This window comes from Aristolochia californica, unplaced genomic scaffold, assembly GCF_029961685.1.
Source record: "Aristolochia californica isolate CCGP_79_NKW_82.1479 unplaced genomic scaffold, dmAriCali1.0.hap1 SCAF_11, whole genome shotgun sequence".
In the NCBI taxonomy this organism is placed as follows: domain Eukaryota; kingdom Viridiplantae; phylum Streptophyta; class Magnoliopsida; order Piperales; family Aristolochiaceae; genus Aristolochia; species Aristolochia californica.
The window spans coordinates 4,383,244-4,407,047 of record NW_027181782.1 but is presented as its reverse complement, the minus strand read 5'-3'; the positions used below and the strand labels follow the sequence as shown (position 1 = coordinate 4,407,047).

The 23,804-nt window shown below is 39.7% G+C and overlaps 1 protein-coding gene across 1 annotated transcript; it reads left to right on the top strand.

Annotated features, from left to right (window-relative positions):
- Nucleotides 1-1,649: 1,649 nt before the first annotated feature.
- Nucleotides 1,650-23,292, top strand: LOC137944381 (thylakoid lumenal 15.0 kDa protein 2, chloroplastic). Its single transcript, XM_068790050.1, has 6 exons — nt 1,650-2,055; nt 9,843-9,946; nt 22,514-22,604; nt 22,686-22,754; nt 22,863-22,972; nt 23,092-23,292. The coding sequence occupies exons 1-6, from the start codon at nt 1,827-1,829 to the stop codon at nt 23,182-23,184; spliced, it is 696 nt and encodes a 231-aa protein (XP_068646151.1). The 5' UTR covers nt 1,650-1,826; the 3' UTR covers nt 23,185-23,292.
- Nucleotides 23,293-23,804: the final 512 nt, after the last annotated feature.

Below are 23,804 nucleotides of genomic sequence, written 5' to 3'. Positions count from 1 at the left end.
ATAACAAGGAAGATGTCCATCAGAGAAATCAAGGTTGGAAAATTTGGGTTTAGAGAATGGCATGGACAATGGATCCAAAAAGAGAAGATACCCAATGAATCAGCCCCACAACTTGTCGCTTCCAGAGACAAGCTTAGTCAAGACCTTTTGTGGATCAGTACGAGTTTGTGAAGAGGAAAAGAATGGAAGAAGGTGCTTCATCGTCACTTATTGGCTCTCCACTCTCGAAGACGCAACAGATGTTCAGGCTACTCAGTAGCAATTATGTCTAACCTTGACGAGGTGAAGGCACAATTGCAAAGGATCAAGCAACAGTTTGACACCATCCTCAGCTGACTTCCACCTCTAGCTTAGTTGACCTTAGATCCATCTGTCTACTTTTTTTTTTTACTTCCAATGTACATGTGTATATTTGATATACTTGTATGTATGGTTTTTTACTTGTACACATAACTTTGTAACTATTTGAACATTTTTATGATATGACATTTGAACCACTTTTTGTTGTACTCTATGTGTTTAATTTCACTATCTTTTTTAGTATGACAAAAAAAGGGAGAGAAGAAAAAATAGGGAATTTGAATCGAAAACACCTAGGCACTCATAAAATTGCGCTTAAAAGGATTAAAACAAACTATGCACAAATCCACCAAGATCCATATTTCATTGTGATTTTAATATTTATATGTATGTCGATTATTGTTCCTTAACAATGATTAAAAAAATGAAAGCAATACTAAGCAAATAGAAAATTATGGTAGAAAATAATCTAGGAATTGGATTGGATGAGGTGATGACTGGAGTCCAAACCGAAATTGAACTCTCCTGTTCAAAGTTTTGAAAAGGTGGGTCATGCCACGTTCATTTTGATGTTCCCTAATTATTTTCTTAGGTTAGATTGAGGCATTGTTATCATTAGAGACTTTAAAATTTATTTAGAAATATTATTTTAAAAATAGCTATAATTTATACTATTATTTTCTTAAATATTTTATATTTTTATACTATAAAAAAATGCAAGTATTGTCTCAAAAAATTTCAAATTCACAAAATTATTAAGAAATAACATGTTTATTTATGATAAAATTTACAAATAAAAGATTGTTGTTAATATTTATTTTAATTAACAAATAAAACTCTATTAATAATTTTGATAATATTTTAATACTTATAGGTATTTTAGTTCAAAATTGATTTTAATCATTTAATTTTTTAAATATTAATAATTTTTTCTTTTCCATTCTATATGTGCATCCAAACAAGAGAAACCATATTTCTCTTTCGTTTTCTCTCTCATTTTTCATGAGAATCTAAACAAGAAAAAATCATCTTCTTTTCTTTTTTCTCTTTTTATTCTTTTTATTCTTTTCTATTTCTATTTTCACTTTCACCATGCTCAAGGAATTTAAAAGGGGTTTAGTGCATTATGTCTTTTCTATTTCTATTTTCACTTTCACCAGGCTCAAGGAATTTAAAAGGGGTTTAGTGCATAATGAAAGTAGATTACCCGGAAGTGAAGTGTTTTACATAGCAAAAATATTCTTTTGTGTTAATTAATGGAATGTACAGAAATTTTATTTTTTATTTTTTATTATAGTATAGGATAGAAAGAGCCACGGACAGCTAGAAGAAAGAGAGGGTAAGGGGAAGGGGGGGAGAGCATAAAAAAACTGGAGAGGCGAACAGATCGACCTAGCCGTACGGGTGAATTACCTAATTGGTCCAATCAAGATGCTTTCGATCAACCCGATAAACCCATTCAGAGGCGATACGATTGGACAAAGGCTCTTCCGACTTTGCAGGTCTCCGACTCTCTGGACTTCAGAATGATGGCCACTTGCTGCACTAGAGTGTTGCAACCACTTTCCTGTCTTTCAGAATCGTCTCTTCGTTCATTTAGGGCCCATTTCGTGAAATGGGATTGCGACATCCATGCCGAAGCGAAAACACCTCATGTTTCTTCAAAGAGTCTGACGAAGTCGATACTAGAGTTTGGGAAGAAACCGCTTAAATTTGCGGTCTCCAGCGCACTTGTTCTTGGATTTTTTTTCAATGGTGAGTTTATTTACTTGAATCTATCTTCCATTTGCTTGCGTATTATCGTTGTCAATAGCATTCACCTCATTTTATGTAAGTCTTTCTTTTTCATGCTGTCTTTACTTCGGAGTGTATTCGTGGAAAATTCTTTATTGGAAAACTGTTTTAATGCCCAATTTAGCTAAAGCAGCATATACCTTTCTTTCAACATGAGCTTCTTCTGGGTGATGGTAATCTTGGAGACAGTGTGGTCTAGTTGATTGTAGAGTGAGTCTTCCATGTTGTTCGATAGCAACCGCTGTCAAATTTACACTTTTCTTCATTGTTTGCTAAGTGGGCGTCTTAGATGCTTTCCGCTGCCAGTGTGCCTATGGGATGTCCAGAGCCATAGAATTTGCGAATCACGTCGGCATGTGGTAGATTATTGAGAGGCTTTCTAGTTCTCGTACACTTACACCTCAGAAGGTAAAAAAGTTAAAAGTATTTTTCTTGGCATTCATTTTTTTTTCTAAAGGCAGAAGCAAGGTCTATTGGATGCTAAAGAAAAGTAAGAAAATCAGGTTTATTAACCAGGGATTAGAAGATCCGAAACAGAAGAAGCAGAAGATTCCTGAGGTTGAAAATAAAATGAATAAGAAAAGAGAAACTTTAGTGACAAATTTGTATGAGCTATCAATACAAGTCATCTGTGAATAATATGTCTTATTTGCTTCAGAACTTTTGTCCAAAGTGGTTGGTGAGATATACTGCTGTGATTAGAATGATCTTGTTAAAATAGCCCATGGAGTCTGAAGTGTGAATGTTCATGATTGTTGTCAGTGAAAAAATAACCTCATATAAGTTAAAGTCAGAAAGCTCTCCTTGGTCTCTTCGAAAGAACATCTGGTCAGAAAGTTAATTGGAAAAATACCTCAATCATCGGCTAACACATTGAGGAAAGGGTCCTGGAAGTTATGGCCTCCTACTTGGGTTGCAAGATTAGGACATTGCCTGTTACTCATCTCGGTGTTCTACTACTTGATTGCCATCCCCACAAGCAGCTCTGGAGCCTTGCTGTTGAAAAACACGAGAGCCATCTGACCACTAGGAGAGGGTGTCTTCTATCAAAGGCTGGAAGACTCACCCTCTTGAAATCCTCTATTGCCAGGATCCCCAACTATTATCTCTCCTTTCTTCACTGCCCAACTGTTTGTCACCAAATTGAGGCTCTCAAGGACGTTTCCTCTGGAAAGGATCAAATGATGCATTCAAATATCATCTAGTCAGCTGGACTGAGGTTTGCTGACCAAGGGAGCAACGTGGTTGGAGTATTTGGCTTACGAAGGACATGAACCAGGCTTTCATCCTCTAGTGGTTTTGGAAGTTCAACTATTCCCCAAAAGACCGATGCTAGCAGCCAAGCTAAATTGGACCGAAACCTGGTGGATTTCTGGTAGTAGATGGCAGAGGCTCTCTCCCTTTTGGCGATCTTTCTTCCCTCTCCTCCACACTTTTGAGCATGGAATTAGATTTTATGCTGGGTGTGGCTCGTCCTTAAGTTTCTGGTTTGATTGGAGTGACATTGGCCCCCTTTGCAATGACTATGCGCTACTACTTCAAATCAGTACAAGGAAGAACACCTCGGTTGTTGATTCATGGGCTTCCAATGCTTGCTGGAATCTCAACTTCTGACAGGGATTGGCTGACGATGAAGCCCAACTAGTTACAAGACTCCTTGTTGGTCTCTAGCCAATCAGAATTTGGCTTAACAATCAGGACCAAAATTTTGGAGCGGTCTTTTCTCAGTTACTTTGGCCTACAGACTCATCAATGGTCAGACCGACAACCCCTCATGATGTCGCTATTGCTTGGACCGACTTGCAATAAGGTGCTGAAGTGATCACATAACGGCTCGCTCCCTGCCCATCTATCATTCCAGAATAGAACACGCTGGCCATTACCAATAAAGAGTCTGACTGCGGATTGAAAAGAAGGGAGGAGGAGAAATAAGGACCTCCAAAGGGGCAAGAGCCGACTACGCCTTCCTCTAGAAAGCCACTCAGCCTCAGCTTCTCAGCAACCATGGGCTTCCAAATGCTGGTCTGAGAATAATTGAATTTCCAATTTTACTTGAAGTGCCGTATTCATGTTCTTCCTAAGTTGAACGCCTAGTCCACCCATAGTCTTCGGCATGCAAACATCAGCCCAATTCACGAGGTGGTACTTAAATGTATCCCAACATCCCCTCTAGATAAACCACTTTTTAATAGCTTCTATACGTCGATAGATGGAGGTAGGACATGACATGAGTGATAAATGGTAATTTGGAAGTCCTGCAATGCAAGAGTTGTGTAGGATGAGGCAACTAGCATTAGAAAGGAGCTGCCCCTCCATGTTGCAAGGTGCTGTTCGATCTTCTCAATCAGGGGAGCCAAAAACTATTTTTGTAGCCGATAATCAAAGAGAGGTAGACCAAGGTAAGTAGAGGGGGGGGGGGGGTGAGGTCAATGTGCACCCCAAATAATCTGCCATAGCACGAAGGTCTTCAGTGTTAATGTGATATCCCATTAGAGTGGTTTTTCTCCAATTGATTCTCCTTGTCCCGAAGACAGTTCAAATAACCCCAGTAAAGCCTTGATCTTATCGATCTGTTGCAGTGTACCCTCTTCAAAATAGAGAGTATCATCCGTGAACTAGAGAAGGCGAATATCAAACTCTGGTTTGGTAGCAATAGGTCTAATCCGGCCAGCATCCTTGGCCGCATACACTATGGAGGAAAAATACTTGGCCACGATGTTGAAGAGCATAGGTGAGAGAGGAGCCCCCTGATGAATGCCTCTTTTGAGCCTTTGAAAAATCAACAAGCGATGCCATTTAGGATGAGGGAGTAAGAAGCTGAAGATATACAACTTTTAATCTAGAATCTCCATCTCTGCCCAAAGCCCACGATCCCAAGCAAATCAGCTATAAGAGTCCAATTAACTCTGCCGAAAGCCTTTTTCGAGGTCAAACTTTAGGGCAAAATGTGGTAACTTGGATCTCTTAAAAAAAGCTAGAAGCTCGTGAGCAGCCATAACAGAATGAAGGATATTTCTCCCCTTAACAAAAACACTTTGTCCCCGGTGAACGACCAATGGCAAGGCCACCTTGAGCCGGTGGGCAAGAGGATTGGTAATTATCTTATTAGAGTTGGAGACTAAGCTGATAGGGCAATAATCCTTAGGCTATCCACGTTCACCTTCTTGGGTATGAGAGCAATAAAGGAAGCGCCCATCTTCTTCGTTGCGAGATCCTGAAACACAAAATGAGTAGGATAGAAGGACAAAGAACAATGCATTGGCTAGGTTAGTTGACTAACAGACAACAGATTCAAAGGAAATTTAGGGACAAGTAAAGCAGATTGAGAAGATAAGAAAGACAATAGGAGTGACAGTACCAACTCTCTGAACATAAGAAATAAACCCATCAGCTAGATTAACATGCTTTACAGTCAAAGACTTTTTTTTTGAAATGTTGATAATTTTATTTCAAAGAGGAGGATACATCAAGGGGGACCTCCCTTAACAACAAGAGATTGAAGAGGGGAGGGGGGGGGGGGGAGGCAAATTTAGCACAAAAATCAGTTGCGGAATTGGTTGATCTAAGTAAATGAGACCAAGTACAAAAAATGGTGGAAACAATGTCCAAAATATCAAGAAAAGTCTGCCAGTGATGCCATGGGGGGAAGGATGAGGTGGAGCACTATTCGATGACGACCTTGGAGTCTCTCTCCATGATAAGAGGACCACTAAAGCGGTCTGAAAAATATGCAAGCCGTGAAGGAGACCAGAGAGCTCAGCAATACCGAGAGGGCTAGAGTAAGAGAGTATGGCAATGCCTCTTAGATAAAAAATCACCTCGCCAAAACCAGCCAAACCCGGGTTCCCAAAGGTATTGCCATCAAATTTCAACTTATAATATCCGGTGGGAGGAGGCGCCCAAACAACAATTCGGCAGGCGGTAGAGGGGATGGACATTTGAGCAATAATCTTCTAATTGGTGTGGGTCGGGGCACAAGAGAGGCAAGTGAATTCTTTCTGAGTGCGGATCCAAGTAGAGATGAGCCCTGTCAAAGACTTTTTGATATCAGAAAACAAAGGCATTATCCTTGACATATGAATGGTAGCCCTTAAGTCAAGATCCTAGGTAGATGACGGACGCACATGAAGGGCAGCTATACCTGAGCTTGCTAGAGTGGTTGTAGGAGCAGAAGTCTGAGCCATAGATGTTGAAGAGGAGGCAACTGAAAGTAGAGCCATATGTCGCACAATCTGCTGCTGTTGCTGAAGTAACTGGTGCATCTTATTTGGAGCCCCTGGTGTAACAGTATTCACCACCTCAGTTGGGGTTTCACTGCTGTCATGAATAGACGAATTGGCCCATGTTGGTTCACCAAATTTAACCCAGCACCTAATGCATGTGAAAGAGGTACATAATAGAAACAATGGAGAGGGTTGTGTAGTTAGGCTGTTGTTGTTTTTTATGATAATTTTTTCTATAGACAAATGACTTTGACAAACTGTTTGTTGCGTTCGACAAAAATCTTTTCTTGAGTGGGACATAGATTGGGTCTTCAGTCTTCTCGGGGTGAGAAATTGTTTTCTTCAGTTGAAACAATGGAGAGAGATGCTCAGTTTGGCTTCCTAATTTACAAATCCCCAAATAAAAGAGAAAAAAAAATTCTTTGCACTTGCTCTCCCTCCTTTTTAGTGTCAGCCCTTGAACCGTTGGTCTGTGACCAAATTGGTACAAACCTAGGGCAATGAATCTAGTTCCTTTGTGCCAGGCAGCACTATTTGGCATCGAAGTTGAGAATCAAAAGAGAAGGATTGAGGAGAAGGAAAACTAGTACAAGAACATGGGAAACAAAGTAACACAGAGAAACAATTTGTTTGGGGCTAAAAAAAATTGAGTCTTTACTTGGATGGCCTTGTATTTATAGAGAAAACTGGGTTTGCTGTAGGGTGGGTGTCTGATAGTTTCCCCTCAAGATATTCCCAAAAAATGCTTTAATTATCTCCAAAATATGCTAAGGGTATTTTAAGGGAACCTGAGTAATCAGACAGGGAGACCCCCTCTCCCCCCTACTCTTCAATATGGTAGCAAAATACCTATCCTCCTTGATCTACTTGGCTAAGAACATGGGATGGCTCCTGCCCACAACGGACTGCACAACTTTCGATATTCCGATTTTCCAGTTTGCAGATGATACTATTTGCTTCGGGGTTGGTACTATGGATCAGATCAGAAAATTACGTGCCATAGTTGGATTATTTGAATTGGCTTCTGGTCAGAGCATAAACTGGGGAAAAACCACTCTCCTTGGCTATCATATTGATCCAGTTGAACTTCGGAATATGGCAGACTATCTTGGATGCTCTGTGGGAAATATGCCAGCTACGTATCTTGGGCTCCCACTTTTTGATTCTCGGCCTTTGGCTTCACTATGGGCCCCCCTCATTGAGAAATTTGAAAAGAGGCTAGCCACTTGGAGGGGTACTCTTATCAACAGCGGGGCGTCTCACTCTCCGCAAGTCTTGTCTGGCGGGGCTTCCAAATTATCTGTTATCACTCATGCACTGTCCAACCTCCGTCTGCTCCAAAATTGATGCCATCTGTTGACGATTTCTGTGGAGGGGTTCAGAAGATACCTTTAGATACCATCTGGTCAGTTGGAAGGATATTTGCATGCCCCATAATAGGGGAGGTTTGGCCATTTGGCCTACAAAAGAAATGAACAAAACTCTTATGCTCAAATGGATTTGGAATTTTAACAACAAGCACAACCGTTTATGGAAGAATATGGTGAAATTTTACCTTCAGTTTTTGGGTGCATGGTGGAGGGAGGGTGGTGCTGCTTGCCTCCTATCCCTGATATGGAAATCAGTTTTCAAGCTCCTTCCAGTATTTAGAGATGCTACTGCATATCACACGGGCAACGGAAGGACCCTTCTCTTCTGGTCGGACGAATGGTGTGGCCCCCGATCTCTCTCAGAAGACTTTCTGGGGCTGCATAGGGTGACAAACAACCTCTCTTGCTCTGTGGCTGATTCATGGAGTGATCACTCGTGGAGTCTTCAATTTCGTCGGGGATTAAATGATGAGGAATCATTGGCTTTTTGTTCTCTCCTTACTAAACTTAGTAGTACTATTCTTTGAGAACACTCAATTGATAAAATGATTTGGAAGCCCAGTAATAATGGTCGATTCACTATCACTTCGACTTACTCTCATATCAGAAAGCAAGACTATAGTCCTCATGAGCACAAGGCAAATCTGGCTTGGAAACTCTCAATGCCAAGGAAAATCAAGTTCTTCGTGTGGTCAACTATCAGAGAACAAATTCTTACTTCAAACAACCTTCACAGAAGAGGCTTCACTGCCCCCGATCTTTCTTGTCCCCTATGCGGTGAGTGTGAAGAGACAGTCCAGCATGTCCTCTTACACTGTGGATTTTCGTGGTAAGTTTGGATGAAGATATTTCAGGAAATCGGACTCCAACTGGGGCTACATCAGGACCTCTTTGGCACCTTTGAGATGGTTCGAGGGATGCTCCTTCTTCGGCTGGGCAAGTTAATTCTTTCAGCCTGTCTTGCTCATGTTCCATGGTGCATTTGGCTTGAGCGGAACAACCGAAGATTCAACTCCAAAGCTAGTACCCCAGACAACACGGCTTCTCATGCCGTCGGCCTCATCTCGAGTTGGCTTAATACAAAGAAGGATTTTGCCACTCTTTCAGGGGTTTCCCTTCGGGAAAATTGAAATTTGATTACTCACATGTCTGGCCCTAGCAGAGCTCCTAGAATGGTTATCTGGGATCCTCCCCCCAGTGACTGCATAAAGCTGAATTTTGATGGTAGTGCTATTGGATGTCCTGGACCAGCAGGAGCAGGTGGTATATTTAGAGGTCACAATGGAGGCCCCATTCTTTCTTATGCGGGTTCGGTGGGTATTGCCGATTCTAATATTGCTGAAGTTAGTGCTTTGCTGTTTGGCCTCCAAATCTTCAGAGATCGTCTCCATGGCAAGTTAATCATTGAAGGCGACTCGAAGACGGTTATTAGTTGGTGTTCCAAAGACAGCCTCCCCCCTTGGCGCCATTGGCCCATCACTGATAGTATTGTTGACATTGTATCTTCTTTGTATTGTAATTGGAATCTCATTCCTAGATCAGCCAACTCTCTGGTTGATAAATTGGCTAAATTCGGAACTTCCCAACAATCTCTCATTGTATGGGAAGGATTCCCTCCTTTGTAATTAGCTCTTTGAGCTTTTGTCTTAATAAAAATCAGCATCATTTAAAAATAAATAAATATGCTAATCCTTACTTATTCCTGCTACTCACTCCTTTGGTGATGCAGCCATGCTAGTGCGACCCTAATGTTTTTCCTTTTTTACTGAAAAGATGTAGTGCTAGCCTTATTATAGGTTTTTAAATGATAAAACTTACTTTATTTAGCTTAACTACAAAGACACCCTTGTAAATCCCTAAGGTTACATAATACTATCAGGGACATTGGAAAATAAGTTATGCCCTAAAAAAATTGCTATTATGTCTTGTCTAGAACATGGCTTTTGGCTCATGCCATCTAGCCTAGTGCCTTTTGGTGTTATGCAGGGTTGCCATCTGATCATGGATCCTGTGAGCTATCTCATTAGATGGATGACCTACCAGTGGAGGAGATAACATCTGTTTATTTATAAACTTTCTAAGTGCTGTTTGTGTTTGTGTTGTAAAGATTTCTTGTTGAGTTGGTGGTTTATGTTAGTGTTCTTTCAATTTTTAGGGCTTCAATATGCAGATGCAAAAGTTGGGGTTAACAAACCAGAATTGCTCCCGAAGGAGTCCACCCCGGTTATTGATATCGCTGGCTTCCTTTCCACAGGCCAGGTGTGTGACTATTTGCTTTTCTGATTTTTGGCTTTGTATCATAATTCCTTTATCTGTTTCTAAATGTGGAATTAAGCTTGAATGTTATTTGCTGTAGTAGAGATGTCAAATGTGGCAAAATTAGCTGAAGAATATGGAGAAAAATGAAACAATCCCTTTCACACAATGACCACACTTGAGGAAAGAAAGGGGGGGGGGGGGGGGGGGGGAAGGGGGGTGTGTGTTCAAATTAGTACCTTTTTGGATTCTAGGAAATCAATCCACTTTTAGTAGTTGCTTAGTCTGTCAGGATAGTTTTTTTTTTTAATATTTAGTAGCTTAGTGATGTGTAATTTTAGTTACATCGACTTTTATACCTCGGAAGTGTACGAATCGTTCATGTAATCTAGCAGTAAGCGAGGGTCATATCCACAGGGAGGATTGAATTTTGTGTATTCTTCAGTCAACTAGCCTAACCAAATATGATGAATTAATCTGAACTAAACACTAATTATATCCTAAATTATCAAGCAATAATTTAATTAACTACTTCCTAAATTATCAAGCAATAATTTAATTAACTACTTGCACAACAGGAAACGTCAACTCTGGATTTTACCGTGATTTGTGCCTCTCTCGAGCGCCACGTAACCACGAATCCGGATTCTCAATCCTTGCGTCTAGCCCCTCTCGGGCGCCTAGAGTTAAAGACAGAAATCGGATTAAAATACCAAAATCCAACCTCAATTATAATCTTACCCTAATTAGCTAATTTAATCAAATATCAAGAAAACAAATCTTAAATAAACCTTAATTATCAAATCAGATTCAATTAACATTCAAACCTAAGTTCAAACTATATGAAAAATTAAATTCAATAATGACGAATTACTCCCCTTCTTCCTCCTCTCGCTCGGGCAGCAACTCGTTCTCACGGGTGCTGCAATTTCCAGAAATCAATGGCTTTAGGTTGGCAAGAGTGAGTGGCCGGAGGTAGAGACGACGCCGGCGACGACGGTTAGAAGCCGACGGACGGAGGTAACGTCCGGCGAAGAGCGAAACAGAGCTGACGTTCTCTAACCGGCTCTCTCGAGTCTCGGTTGGAGTCGGAATAGCTCCGGGAATGGTCGGAAATACGTAACCGACGCCGGAGGATGGTCGGAAAGCGGAAGTTGCACCGGAGAAGCCCTCTCGGATCACTTCTCGGTCTAGCGAGCGACGACTGTCGAACTCACCTCGACGGAGACTCTCTCGAGCTCTCCTCGGGTTTGTTCTCGGTTGCTGGACGGCAGTGGACGGCGGTGGATGACGGTGGCGCGGCGGAAGATATTGGCCCGGCGAACGACGGTGGGGAACTCCTCTCGGGTCCTCCCCTATTTCCGGTCAAAAAACCTCTGTTTTGGTCTCCATTTCGGTTTCTATTCACGCTCCTTCCCCCCTTCGTTCGACGCTTCCTTTTCCTTTAAATATGATTTTTCTTATTTTAAAACGATTTGCCCTAGAAATTACCTCCATTTCACTAAGGGCATTTTGGTAAATATCTTCTTTTCCACCCAAATTCTCCTGAAATTCCATAATTGAATCTATAAAAAGCATTTCAGGAAGAAATAATACTAAAAAATAATGAAATATAATTCAGGAGAGAGAAATATGCAATATCGACAGTGATTAATGCCAAATTCAATAAATGCTCATTTCATTTGAAAACCGATAAGTAACCACCTATAACACAATTATAAAGGTTATTCTATTATAATTAACCTAGTTCTCATGTCAGAATATGACATCTATCACTTAGAAAGTCTGAAGTTAGTAATTTCTGATTAGTAGTTTCTTTTTCTACCTAGCTGCTGGAATTTCTCCCATAATTTTTTTTAGTTCTGAAGTAAAAAAATTTTAGTAGTTAAAAAGTTTAGTTACTGGAAAGTTCTATTATTGTGATGGAACTATGGCCAAGTTTTAATAGGAAACTCAATTTTAGAGGTTATGTTAGGCTTCAATAATTAGAGTAAAATTAGGAATTTGGGAGAAAGTTGAGAAAGGATAGGAAGAGGGTGATGGGGGTATATCCTTCCCATTCCCTCATAGTTTATTTATTTATTTCATTACATGAATACTAGTACGAGTAATATAACAGTAAATGCAGCATCATTTAAAATAAATAAATATATATAACAGTAAATGAATCAAAACATAAAACTATAAATAATATTTCCATTTTTTTAACTCTAATTTGTCTTTTACTCAAGCAGTTCTCTTTAGTATACTTCAATATTTCCCCTAAATCTGGCCCATATGCATCAGAGGTGTCCATCTTGCCAAAGACAGATGACAACATAGCTGATGTTAAGGCCTTTATAAAAACATCTGCAAGTGGAAAGTATGATGAAATATTGAAGAATAACAAGTTTCTAGCAGAGATAGAGGGAGAAACTGAGAAGAGAAGAAGGAAGAGTTAAACACCCTAAGAGAATGAGGCACAATACCTAAAATTACCCACAAGAGAAAATGACCAAATTTCCCCTGCAAACAGTTTAGAAGTTTGATTTGTCAGTTATATATACTGCCTCTTCTTTCAAATATGCATTTTTTCGATGGTAGTGTCGAGTACCACCAAGCCTGATCCTCGGTTTGGTCGACCTCTACTCTCCCATATGTTCAGCATTTTTTAAAAGGTATTTATTTGACTTGCACTATCTTACTCAGCCCCATCACCTTGGAGGAAGCCTGGTCTGCTTGAGAAAGTTTTGGACACAGTTCACACTCTCATAATCTTATGAAATCATATCTTTAGATCTGCCTTTGCAGTGTAGATAATCTACTGGAGATTGGCTTTCCCTTGCCGATTTATCAGTGCAGAAAACCACACAAGATGTCTTTCAAAGAATCCTTCTCTCTCCCTCCTAGTTCCCTTTTGGCCTGTGGCTTCTGAGGTAAGTAATTTGGATCTTTCCATTGCTTTTGTAAAAGTGTCCATACATGTAATCAACATTCTCTCTCTAATTTTGTTTCTTTTTTCTCTTTGTTTGGTTCCTCTAAGACTTTTGCTTTATCATTATTCTCTTGTGCTATTCCTTGTTCCGTATAGGAGGGAGTGTCTCCTCTTGGGTAGAAGGAAGCTATGGATGAGGAGATGGATGCCTTAGTTGAAAGGGGCTCTTGGACATTGTGTGACCCACCACTAGATGTTGCCATTATGGCCTATCGCTGGGTTTATCCTGTGAAGTACAAGGCTGGTGGGTCTTTCGAGTGATGTAAAGCACGACTAGGCTAATGGTTACACCCGAATCTATGGTTTAGATGTCTTTGAAATTTTTTCTCATATAGCAAGGTTGAGCTTAGTTCATCTTGATTTTTGTGATAGTGAACAAAGGCTGGCCCCTCTTTTATTTGGATATTAAAAGGTCATTCTTATATGATGATTTAGAATAAGAGGTTTACAAGTTTTTACATCCTTCATAAAAAAAGAAAGAAAGAGGTTTACATACAACAACCTCTTGGGTATGTTGCTCAAGGGGAGGCCTAGAAAGTGTATAAATTCAAGAAGCCTATTTATGACCATAAACAAAGTCCTAGGGCATGGTTTGACAAGTTCAATAAAGTGGTTGTCTTTTGTATTTATATGAAGTCATTGTAACCATTCATTGTTTGTTATGAAAAGGCCAACTAGTGTGGTGGTATTGATGGTGTATATTGATTACATAGTGCTGTCTGATCTAAAGGGGATTGAAGAAGTGAAGTAACATCTTTGGAGACGCTTTCAAATAAAGGACTTGGGGTCGCAAAGTATTTGTTTGGTATTGAGGTAGTGAGAAGTAAACAAGAATTGTGTTGACACACAGAAAGTATGTCACATACATGGTGCAAAAGATATGGTTTCTTGGTAGCAAAACTTGGTGAAACACCTATGGAGGTGAATCATAACCTTCTCGAAGACACTAGCCCAATACTTAAAAGGATAGGACCATGTATAGAAGACTTGTGGGCAAATTGACCTGTGCAATTATAACTTGGCTGAACATCTCGTTTGCTATTAATGTGGTGAGGAATTTATAGAAACTCATAGAAGATTCATCTGGAGGGGGCACAAAGAATTTTGAAGTATCTCAAAGGGGCGTTAGGGAAAGGCTTCTACATGAACCTCATGGTCTTTTGGAGATTGTGGGTATTCTAATGTTGACTATACTAGATATAGGTTGGACATGAAATTAACCACCGGGTATTGTATGTTTGTTGGAGGAAATCTCTTTAGTTTGAAGAGCAAGAAACAAAACATGGTTGCTTAGTTAGTGTAGAAGTAGAATACAGGGCAATGACTCACACAATCAATGGAATTATATGGGAACGATATGTTTTAACTGAGTTTGGGTTCATCAGAAAGGACTCTATGGTGATCCTTTGTGACAATAAAGCTGCCAACTTTGTTGCTAGTAACCCTATGTTCCAAGCATGTTGAGGTTGATTGCCATTTAATTCGAGATGTTGTCATGAGTGATATAGTGGTCACTCTCTATGTCAAAACTGCAGATCAATTTAGTGATATTGTTACCAAGGCCTTAGGAACACTAGAATTTGTGTTCTTTTGTAACAAGTTGGGGCTACTTGATATATATGCTCTAGCTTGAGGGGTTAATAAATCATATATAACATGGGCATTTTGTCATTTCATTCCTATAAGTTTACCCTTCTAGGACTAGGAAAGTGTTATGAGTTACTTAGTAGTTAACTGATTAAAGTTTGAGCTTTTTATGTCTTGTAATTAGAGAGTAATGGGTAGATTGATATAGAGGGGTAATACTATCATTATACTTATTTTCTCACTTGAAGTGGTATTTAGGCAGGGTAGAAGTCGATTACCCCCGCAACAGCCATTGAAGAGTTCGCCGCCACTGCCGTAGCTGAGCCTTCGAGGGCCATTCGTCGCCACTACCGTCGTTGGGAGATTCCCCCGGCACACCCTTCACCATCGTCAACCATTGAGCTTCTGATTAAACAAAAGCTTGGGAAGGAGAAAGCCTCTCACACATGTGAGCGAGAGTAAGTGACACGTGTGAATCTCGCATGTGCGAAAAAAATAACAAGGAAGAAGACAGCTTGCTTGCTGTTTTTGGCTTCAGTTCATTGCCTATTTTACGTACGTCGACTCAGTTAGTTCCAAATTGATTTACAAGGTGACGTTGCTCCTACCCCTTGGTATTCTATTGTTTGTCTTAAATTGCATCAGGTATCTATTTTGTGCTGGTAGCTTATTCATTGTTAGGGCCCACTAAAACCGACGTTGACCTCAAGATCTGTGCCAAAAAAAACTCATTCGAGTACCGTGTGTGGTCAATCTTTAATGTTAATTTTTAGAGCCCAGCCCATCGGTGTTATCCGCTATTGCATAGGATTGATCCTTTCTTTATTTACTGGCATCTGCACTAGTAATTTGCAATTTTGTTGTTTTGAATCTTGACTAGTCACCAATTAAGCTAATAAATAATTAATTTTAAAGTGCATTGAGTTTGTTTGGGCTTTACTTGCTAGGATCCACTGGTACATGCAATTATGTAGTGGTCGCATCATATAAGGCGTTGCTTCATTTTCTGTTGTAGAAATCAAGGATGACAAACTCAAGCAAATCCTAGAATAATTAAGGACCATCAATGGTAGGCTCACCGCCCTAGTGGTTCGGACCTCGAAAGGGAAAAGTTCAGTAGGAGTGAGGACACCTAGGGGTTATGACACTGAGGATGAGGAACTTGTCCATTCGCGCCTATATATATTTTCTCCTCCTAAGAACCACACACCCTACATTCCTCGCCATGAGGAACCTAAAGACAAAATGCTGAAACACAGAAAGGTTGAGGCCCCTACGTTCGATGGTCGCTTAGGCCCCTGGGTGTTCTCCACATGGCTTCGTGAGATGTACCAATTTTTCGAGTGGTACGACCTATTCGAGGATAGAAAAGTTAGGTTTGTGAAAATGAAATTGATAGGTACCGCTCAACTTTTCTGGGAAAACGTTGAAAGGGATATCTCGAGAAGGTAAGAGCCTCCCATTACTCACTTGCAGGAAATGAAACTCAAGCTCTCGACAAAATACCTTCTCCCTTCCTATAGAAGCACCCTTCTAGATCAGTAGTACAATCTTAGGCAGGGGAATAAATCAGTCGCCAAGTACATAGCTCAATTTGATGAGTTCCGAATGTGGTGTTCTGTTATGGAAGATGAAGTCATCATTTATAAGCAAGTTCCAAAGGGCCTAAATGATGACCTTAGACAAGAGATGATGCTTCTGGGTGTCGCCACCATGGAGGATGCTGACACACTTGCACATAATTACGAGTTAGCCTCCAAATTTACACCCATATGAGGGTCAAACACCTGTACGATGCCTTTTAGGTCTTTCACCACTAGTCCTCAAGTTTCAGGAAAGACAATTTTAGGAGCTCTCCCTCAGAGACTGCGTCGCAATCTGGACATCTCTCCATCAGGGGCAGGAAAAGAATTGTCAAAATTTAATTTGAGGATTTAGTGTCATAAGTGTCGAAGATTTAGGCACATCGTGTTCAATTGTAGCACTCGAGTCTTCTTGTTGAGGATTAGGAATATCCGCAGGAAGACCAAGAAAACGTGGAATATGATCCTAATCCTGCCGACTTTGATCTCCTAGATGAGACAGGTGAGGGAAACATAACCATCGTGAATTGCGTTAGGCTTGCTTACACTCCCGTTAACAAACTGAATGTTGTTTGATGTGCGTTGACTCAACCCAAGGAGTCTGACGATTGATGTCGGACTACTATCTTTCACACTTACATCAAGTATGGAGATAAGGGCTTCAAAGTCATCATTGATAGCGGTAGTTGCATGAATGCTGTTTCATCTCGCACCGTCGCCCACCTCGGCCTAAAGACAGTTCCACATCCCAGACCCTATTGAGTTTCATGGGTTGATGACACATCCATTTCAGTCAAGGGTAGGTGTGGTTCCCATTCAATTCCTTGAATCCAATGAAGACACTTGGTGTAATGTAATTACCATGGATGTGGGTCACATTATCTTGGGTAGGCCTTGGTTGTATGATTGAGATGTTACCATTTATGGGCATTCAAATATTTGCTCCTTCCTGTTTAATGGAAAGACCATCCACCTTAAACCACTGCCACCAAAACGTTGTACGAATGGTAAAACACAATCAAGCTCAGAAAAGAAAACATCGCATTTCATCAGTCCCAAAGATTTGAAACATTGCACGAATTTGCAGTTTTTGTAGTGGTAGCCCGTGGTTTAATTGTGAAATCCTCAAGCGACCCCCATCTGAAGTTGAGTCCATATTATGAGAATTCTAGGATGTCTTTCCCGAAGAGCTTCCAGATACACTGCCACCTTTGCGTGACATCCAACATGCCATAGATTTGGTACCATGAGCCACACTGCCAAATCTACTACATTATCGAATGAATCTCGTTGAACATGGAGAATTACAACGGCAAGTGAATGAAATCCTCCCATTGAGGATTACCACATCCAAAACGATTATCTATTTCAGTCTAACAAGCTATGCATTCCCCACATGTCTATACGAGACTTCTTAATTTGGGAAACTCATATAGGGTGACTAGGGGGACATTTTGGGCTCAATATGACCATCACAGAAGTAGAGTGTCAGTTTTACTGGCCTAGTTTGAAAAGGGATGTTGCCAAGCTAGTAGGACAGTGTAGGACATGCCAATTAACCAAACGCACTAAACAAAACAATGAGCTATATTCTCCTCTACTAGTCCTTACATATCCTTGGCAAGACCTCAACATATACTTTGTTTTAGGCCTCTTGTGTACTTTTCGAAATCACGACTCCATCTACGTCGTAGTAGACCGTTTTTCCAATATGGCACATTTTACCCCTTGCACTAAAATGTGTGACGACTTGAAAATTGCTCGACTTTTCTTTGCGAGATCGTTAAGCTATATGGTCTACCTCATACCATTGTATCTAATAGGGATGTTATGCATAAACATCATAAACAATTTAAAGTGGGTGACTATGTCATGATTCGGATTAGGCCTAAGCAGTTTCCTACTGGACCCGCCTAAAAGTGTAGTCTCGTAGTGCAGGACCTTTTAAAGTGCTGAAAAGAGTTGGTCATAATGTTTATGTTATGGATTTGCCATCAAATTCGGGCATTAGCTCCACTTTTAACATTGAAGATTTGATGGCATATAGGGACCACACCTCCATTAGTTTTCCTCACCTTTTGACTCCACGCCATCGCATGACACCCCCCCCTCCTTCCTCTCCTGCTAGCACCAACACATAAAGAACATATTGATGCTATTTTGGATGAAAAAGTTGTTTTTGCCAGGAGTGGTGCGGTTCAATGTTTCCTAGTGCGATGGACAAGGTGACCAGATTCTGACTACACATGGATTACCAGAGACAAACCACAACAATTGGATCTTGATTTGTTCAAGTACTACCAAAGTTAGCAGGAGTCATGCTCGACAGACTCGAGTTTTTCCCAATCTGGGAGAGTTGATGGGGACATCCCTCATGTGTCGCCGATTACACGAATCTATACAATCGGAGACACTGGGACTATGACAAGTCCCACCACATTGTGGTTGGAGAGTGAGGCGTTTAAGAGAAATTAATTGTTATGTTATTTATTTATATTTTGTATTGTCCTTAGAAGTAATTGTATTATTTGTTCAGGGGCATTTTGGTCTTTAGGGGTATTTGTACTATCAGGGGCATTTGGGTCATTTTGAAATTTTTTAGGTTTTGGATCACTATTTAAATCCGTTATGTGCGTAATTGAGGATCATTGAATGAATTGATAATTTTCTTTACCCTACTTGGTTTTTTTTTTTTTTTTTGAAAATGATGTATATATTATTAGCAGAGAAAAAATTACGATGGAAGAGGGAGCGAAACCCTAACAACAAGAGATCCCTAGCTGGCTTTCTTCTTCCTTCTCTCTTCCTTATTCTTCTTCTTCCTCTATTTCGCTATATTCCTTCACTACAACCATACACAACGCTCGTTCTGTGTCAAGAAGTTTACAAGGAGCAACCTCTAGGTTATGTTGCTCGGGGGGAGATGCACAAGGTTTGTAAACTCAAGAAAGCAATCTATGGCCTGAAAAAAAGTCCTCGTACTTGGTTTGAAAAATTTAGCCGAGTAGTGAATGTCTATGGGCTTCTCTAGAAGCACTGCGATCATTCGCTGTTTGTCATGAAAAGGCCTTCGGGGATCATAATTTTACTTGTATATGTGGATGATATTATGTTGTTTGGTATTGATGCCTTTGGAGTTGAAGAAGGTTGCTTGCTACTCACTTCCAAACCAAAGACTTGAGGCATTTAAATATTTTTTGGGTGTCGAAGTTGCAAGAAGCAAAGAATGACTCGTGTTATCTCAAAGAAAGAATATAACCAATATGCTACATAAATATGGATTATTGGGAGCTAAACCGGTAGATACTCCGATGGAAGTTGGACTCAAACTGCACGATGACCAGAGAGTAGAATTGAATGATAAAACATTTTATAGGAGACCGGTTGGGAAGCTTATATATGCCACAGTTACGTGCCTGGATATGTTTTTTGTAGTGAGTGTAGTAAGCCAGTTTATGGAACACCCATGGAAGATCTATCTCGAAGCAGTTCAGAGGATCTTGAGATATCTCAAGGGAGCCACAAGGAAAGGTCTTTTCTTTAAAAATAATGGTTACTTGAAAAATGAGGCTTTCTTTGATGCAGACTATGCTGGGTCAAAGCTAGACAAAAAATCAACTACATGCTACTATGTCTTTTTGGGTGATAGCTAGATCCAATGTAGAAGCGGAATACAAAACTATGGCACATGTTGTTAGCATGCTCATGTAGGTGAGATCGATTTCTAAGGAGTTAGGCTTCCATCAGAATGAAGCCATGAATATGTTTTGTGATAACCAGTCCACTATATTTATTGCCAACAATCCAGTTTTTTATGAGAGAACAAAATACATAAAGGTGGATTGCCATTTTGTTAGAGATGCTGTGATGAAGAAAGATGTGATCACCCTTTATATTTGGTCGGCTGATCAACTTTGAGATGTTTTAAGGCATTAGGGAAGTGTGAATTCATGAACTTCTGTGACAAGTTGGGCCTCATAGATATATATACTCCAGCTTGAAGAGTGTGAGAAAATCAGCTAGGGGTATTTTAGTTATTTTACATGATCGAATAATTTATATTATGACACTATCTTGCTTGCACCCCGGACTACACAACTTCTCATGCCGTGAGTCTCATCTCAAGCTGGCTTCATACAAGGAAGGAATTTGCCGTTTTATCAGGTGTTTCCCTTCGGGTAAATTGGAGTTTGATCGCCCATATGTCTGGCCCCTGTAGAACTCCAAGTATGGTCATCTTGGGATCTTCCCCCTTGCGATTGCATTAAGCTGAATTTTGATGGTAGTGCTATTGGTTGTCCTGGGCCGGCTAAAGCAGGCAGTGTGTTCAGAGGTCACAATGATGACCCTATTCTTTCTTATGCTGGTCCGGTGGGCATTGCCGATTCTATTACTACTGAAGTTAGTGTTCTGCTGTTTTCCCTCCAAATCTTCAGGGATCATCTCCATGGTAAGTTGATCAGTGAAGGCAACCCGAAAACCGTTATTAGTTGGTGCCTAGAGACAGCTCCCCCCCCCTTGGCGCCACTGGTCCGTCACGGATAGTATTGTTGACATTGTATCTTCTATTGATTGTAATTGGGATCTCATTTTTATATTAGCCAACTCTTTGGCTGATAAATTGGCAAAATTCGGAACTTCCCAGCAATCTCTCATTGTTTGGGAAGGCTTCCCTCCTTTGTAAATTGTTCTTTTGAGCTTTTGTCTTAATAAAAATCACCATCATTTAAAAAAAAATATTATGACACTGTCTTGTTCAGCATGTTTGTTTTAGTCTATGTACAAATTTTTATATTCATAGGCAGAGTAAAATGGGAGTTATAAAGAAATAAGTGTTTTCTATGTAAGAGGGGCATTGTCGTAATTTCTGTAATTTATGACTTAAAACCTAATAAATAGCATTGGGGTCGTGCACAACCCCCAACACAACTCATTCAGAGCTTTGCCTCCTTTTTTCTTTTCTTCCTCTCTTTCTCTCTCTTCCTCTTCTCTCTCTCTAGGTTTTTCACACTTTTTACACTTCAACTAGTAGCATTAGGGACTTTAGAACATGCTTGGATACCAAATTATGCACTAAAGTCCAACTGTAGGGAAGAACGAGTAAGATGAGAGAGAAAAATGAAAAGAGAAGAGAGGAGAGATTTCATGATAGAGGTTGATAATCATCTCAAACTAACACTACTTTATTATAACTTTATACATAAAAAACCATAGTTTAAGCAGTATTCCAAAGACTTAAATATATTTTCCATTAAACTAGGATTCATTGTCTGACTAGAACTTCGATTTTTCATATACTCCAACAACTGAAGTCTTTTCCTTTATCTTCAAGCTAGGGCCCTGTGATATGTACTCCATAGCTTGTGGGAGAGTTACAGTCTAAGGATGTTGGTATTGATGAAGCATGATACAAGAATCATTTGTATTGATGAAGCATGATACAAGAACCATTTGTATTGATGAAGGTTGGTCCAAGAAATTATGTTAAAAATGCAAGCCTAAGAGGCCATTCATAGCTTTGAACCTTTTTCAATAGCATATTTTCTGTGAGACACAATGTAGACAAAGTCGATGCTACGTAGCACTGACAAGTCAGATGCCCAGATTGCATTCAGAAAATGGTTGGGTGATATTTTTGCTTAGGATTAAAATGGGAAATAGTGTGATTTATTTTCTACAAGTTGAAGTTCTTTGACTTATACGCTTCATCTTGAAGGAGAGTGTTAGATTATGTAATTTGGAATTCATTTTAAAGTTTCCTAGGAATGATTTTTCTAGTGGAATCCTTTTTCCATGGGTGTTTGGGAGACCAAGGGTAATTTTGTACTTTTCCATTATAACTTAAAGTTATAGGTAGGGGAGAGGGGTCATCCAAAACCCTGATGTTCTCATTACACTAGTTCTGCTTTTAAGTCTCTCGCTCATTCTCTGTGTTTTTTCTCCTCTGCTTTCTCTCTCTTCTCTATGTATGTGCAATTTCCACAAGTCTATTTGATGCACAAGTAACATCTCTAGTCAATACCTTGTCATGGAGATTCGTATCCATAATCATTGGTTTATATTGTTTTGTTCTTTTTATTTTCTTTATAATGCTTCCTGCGTGGTTTTTTGGAGCACACTTTGTACTTTCCTTTCTTAATTTTGTTTCTCTCCACTGTAGAAAATAGTGACAGTGTCCATCATGGTTCTATATTCAGTCAACCATTAGTTTTTCTAAATGCTGTTCAATTTCCTATTGTTACTTACCCTTAGTCACTATAATTGTCATTCTGGTTCCAAATTATTTTTTTACCTTCTTTGTTAGATTCTGCTCTGCTTCCAACTATGAAATTTACTATTGTTTGGCTGTTAATCCCAGATATTGAATCATTTGAAATGATGGGGCCTAGACGTTTTTGTTACTAACATATACTGGGATGTGGTTAGGAGAATAGACTTATCCAGGAAATTCAGAATCTTGAGAAGGACACTGGATTCAAGCTGAGGGTTCTTGCTCAGAATTATCCTGAAACACCAGGTAATATTTAAACCAAAGTTCCACCCATGCTATAATACTTTTGCCTTTTAAGTTGTCATTGTACGCTTCTTTATATGGCAGGACTAGCAGTGAGAGATTTCTGGCAAGTTGATGATAGAACTATTGTCTTTGTTGCAGACCCAACCTTTGGTAAGAAATTCAATGTAAATACCCAAAGGGAAAAGTAATTGTGTTTAGATGGCATCTATAGTTAATTTTCTGAGTGAGTTTGGCTATTTTGTTGGACACATGGGGCAGGTAACATCTTGAACTTCAATGTTGGTGAGACTGTTGATTTAGACATTCCTAGGAGCTTTTGGAGCCGCTTGGCGGGCAAGTATGGGACTATGTTCTATTGGAAAGAGAAGGTGCAATGTTTTATGTAGCTTTATTTGAGGGATCCTTTTGACCAATGTTTTGCTAAAATCTTCCTTCTAAACGACTAAGAAAAATCTCAAAAAACACAATTCTTCTGTGGTTGAAACAGGGGGAAGATGCATCTATTGAAGCTGCAGTTATGGCAATATCCAGTTGCTTGAGAGAACCTGTGGGACCATATAATTGTTCCGAGATAAAGTAAGATATTCTAGTTACAATGAACACCGAAAAGATTCAAGCTTCTGCATGAAATTTGCGTAGTTTAATCGACGCATCAGGTCGAGGGACTCGGCTTGTTTTCACTTGCAAATGGTGAATGTTGCTGGTGTTTATGCACGATTCCTCCCTCCCTTTTTAATTAAGATATTTTTAGCTAAAATGAGCAATTTTCTAAAGTGCTAGACTCCTTGGCTGACTCCAATCTTTAAAAATCGTCTGTTCTGATTGAACCAGTTCAACCATGTTAATTGATATAATCTTATAAACATGTAAATTGAAAAATTAAAAAGCTAGAGGAACTCAATGCAAGGTGGACAGGTCCCAACCTTCATGGAAGGGCGCTAACCCCTCCATTAATGTATTATAATGCCCCTCAAGTCACATATTTTGGGTACTTTCCTCGTTTCATTGTTTGGAAATAAGGTCCTATTTGGATTCATTTATTGACCTCTCGCTCATCTGCACTTTGGCTGATTTTGTATGAGCAAATTCATTGGCAAGTAAACAAAGACGCTAAGATGCTTGGACCCTCTTATAATCTTGTTAGAGGTGTCAATTTTACTGATTTATCCTTTTTTATTTATTGATTATTAAATTGAATGA